The 2,391-nt window shown below is 42.5% G+C and overlaps 1 protein-coding gene across 1 annotated transcript; it reads right to left on the bottom strand.

The window, feature by feature from the left end:
- Positions 1 to 302: 302 nt before the first annotated feature.
- Positions 303 to 1,276, bottom strand: LOC142346088 (uncharacterized). The gene is made up of 2 exons (XM_075398589.1): positions 1,137 to 1,276; positions 303 to 833 (listed from the first exon to the last, which is right to left on the bottom strand). The coding sequence occupies exons 1-2, from the start codon at positions 1,151 to 1,153 to the stop codon at positions 422 to 424; spliced, it is 429 nt and encodes a 142-aa protein (XP_075254704.1). The 5' UTR covers positions 1,154 to 1,276; the 3' UTR covers positions 303 to 421.
- Positions 1,277 to 2,391: the final 1,115 nt, after the last annotated feature.

Raw genomic sequence — 2,391 nt, 5'->3', positions numbered from 1 at the left:
TAACGAAATTGTGCCAAATTTTAGCAAAAATTACTGAAAATGTGAACAAAAACAGTCGAATGTTTACAAAACTTTAAACCTCGATGACTCCCTGTAAAAAAAGAAAATCGAAAAAAAAAATTCTATACGATGATTATATCGATCAGCCAAAATTAAACACATTTGAGTATAATAGTTCCTCTTCCCCACTAAAGTGGGGGTCGGAACAATAACCTTGCCCAAAAACAGGGTCTTTTATCCTTGCTAAACTTTTGCGTGGTTTCTCTATAAAATCTTAGCTGTATTCTGCTAGAAAAGATACGTTTCTTGATTAAAGAATACTAAATTCTAAATTAAAAAATTGTTTCGTGTCGCAGATTCAATTGATCAGCCGACCATATGCATCAGCACGAACATCTGCCAAAGATTTGATATCGTCTTTTCAATTGGAATTGATCTTTTTCGGTGAGATTTTCATATCAGTATTTCGGCTACCTTGCTGCAAAGAGTTGGTTAGTGACACTTTTCCTCCCTTCTTGAAGGTCCTGAAAGCCGTGCGATTGATTCGTCGTTGACGAACGCGGGAATAATGTGACATTTCGACTCGCCTCCAGATATCCGATAAATCCATCTTGATGGGTTTGGGCTTGCGTTTGTCTTCAACTACTGAGCGGAAATTACCGTTTAGATGGTTGGCGAGCTGCATCTGAGTTTCATTGGAGTTGTTGATCGCAGAGCCTATGTGTCGTGCATTGAGTTCATGAGTCTCATGTCCATCGCGAGTTGACAACGATAACCAAAAAATGAACGATGCCAATGTAAGAACAGTCAACACCTCAACGCCTGGCAATCTCCTATAAAGACAAAACTGCCAGTACCCTCGCAACCGTATCGTGATCCACCCCCCCCCCCCCCCCACACTATTTCTGGCCTTTATATGGCCAACCCTCCGTATTACCATAAGAATTCCAAAACGGATGTGGTGGAGGGGCGGGGGGGGGGGGGGGGGGGGCAACCGTTTGGTGCCACCCCATAGCCATCTTAGTTCTTTTTCGTTATTGACACCACACCCAGGACATGTAACCCCCCCCCCTCCTTCCCCTAAAAAACAAAGGGCCAAAATGTGGTTAATAATTGAAAAAACAGGAGTCAATTACCGAATATCAACCCACATTTTCTCAATATTTGATGTATGATAAATTTATCTCGCTTTTATTTGACTTAGTTATCAATAGTTTTCAATGGTTAAACAGACAACTACACAAAAAGTCCGAATAAAAGATGCTCTTAATGTTTTCTTTTTTCTAGTAACAGATTGCCGCAATCTCACCTGTTTCCCAGTAAAATCAGAACTATGGTGGTAAAATCAGAACAGAAGTCAAAGGCTAAATTGATTCATATTTCTGGTCGCGGCTGAGAGGAGAGATAAGTTCGGCTGTTTATCTATAGCTAGCTCCTCTCAAAAATCACCCCCCCCCCCAGCTTAACAGGCGAATATAACTTTTGCGCCCCCGTCGTACGTGCTGTTTTCTACTCAGTAATCTTTTTATACCGACACACAAATTGTAATTGGGGGCGGATCTTTTCCGTTTATGCCCCCCCCCCCCCCAATCTTACTGGGTGCATATTATTTGCAACCCCCAGACGCACGTACCATATTGTTACATAATGGTTTTCTATGTAGGGGCACGTGCTCTTTAACGGGGGGGGGGGGGGGCATAAAGTACTGGGGGGCACAAACGGAAAAGATCCTTGGGGGCAAAGGAAAGTGTCTTTTCCATCACAGCCCCCCCCCCCCCCCAGATTAGTGGTCACTTAGTGGAAAGGCTATTCTGGGAGGGGGTCTTTCCTATTATAGCTCCCCCCATCCACGATATAGTACAGCCCCCCACTTTGGTATGCTTACATGGTTATGGGGAGGGGCTATGGGTTATCTGACCACTAAGTTTGGGGCGGGGGGTTATAATGGGAAAGACCGGGTGGAAGGGCGAAACAGAATAGATGGTGTGAGAATTTCGATTCAAACGATAATCTCAAACTAAGTTAGAGAAATTGGATCTATTCTTTTTCGCCCCCCCCCCCCCTCCCACCAGTGGTTTTTATGACCCCCAGTTACAAATTATATGTTGTTATATAGCACGTTCCTATGTAAGAAAATAGCACGTGCGCCTTGGGGTCATAAAAGATTTATGCTCACTAAGCTGGGATGGGGGGAGGGCGAAACAGAATAGATCCGAGAAATTATAAAGTTTATTTTACCATTTTATTCAGGAGCAAATTGGTTCAAGTCACTAAATTGATATAAATGGATCTTCAAGAAAAAGAACATTGAATCAAAAATTGGCTCAAGCTGCTTATTCTAGTTAGTTTTATTAGAGTTAAGTTATTTGATGTAGAATATACCCGGCATGT

This window comes from Convolutriloba macropyga, chromosome 9 (assembly GCF_964194025.1).
Source record: "Convolutriloba macropyga chromosome 9, txConMacr16.3, whole genome shotgun sequence".
NCBI classification, from domain to species: domain Eukaryota; kingdom Metazoa; phylum Xenacoelomorpha; order Acoela; family Convolutidae; genus Convolutriloba; species Convolutriloba macropyga.
The sequence above is the reverse complement of the archived record's forward strand: the minus strand, read 5'-3'. Positions and strand labels throughout refer to the sequence as shown.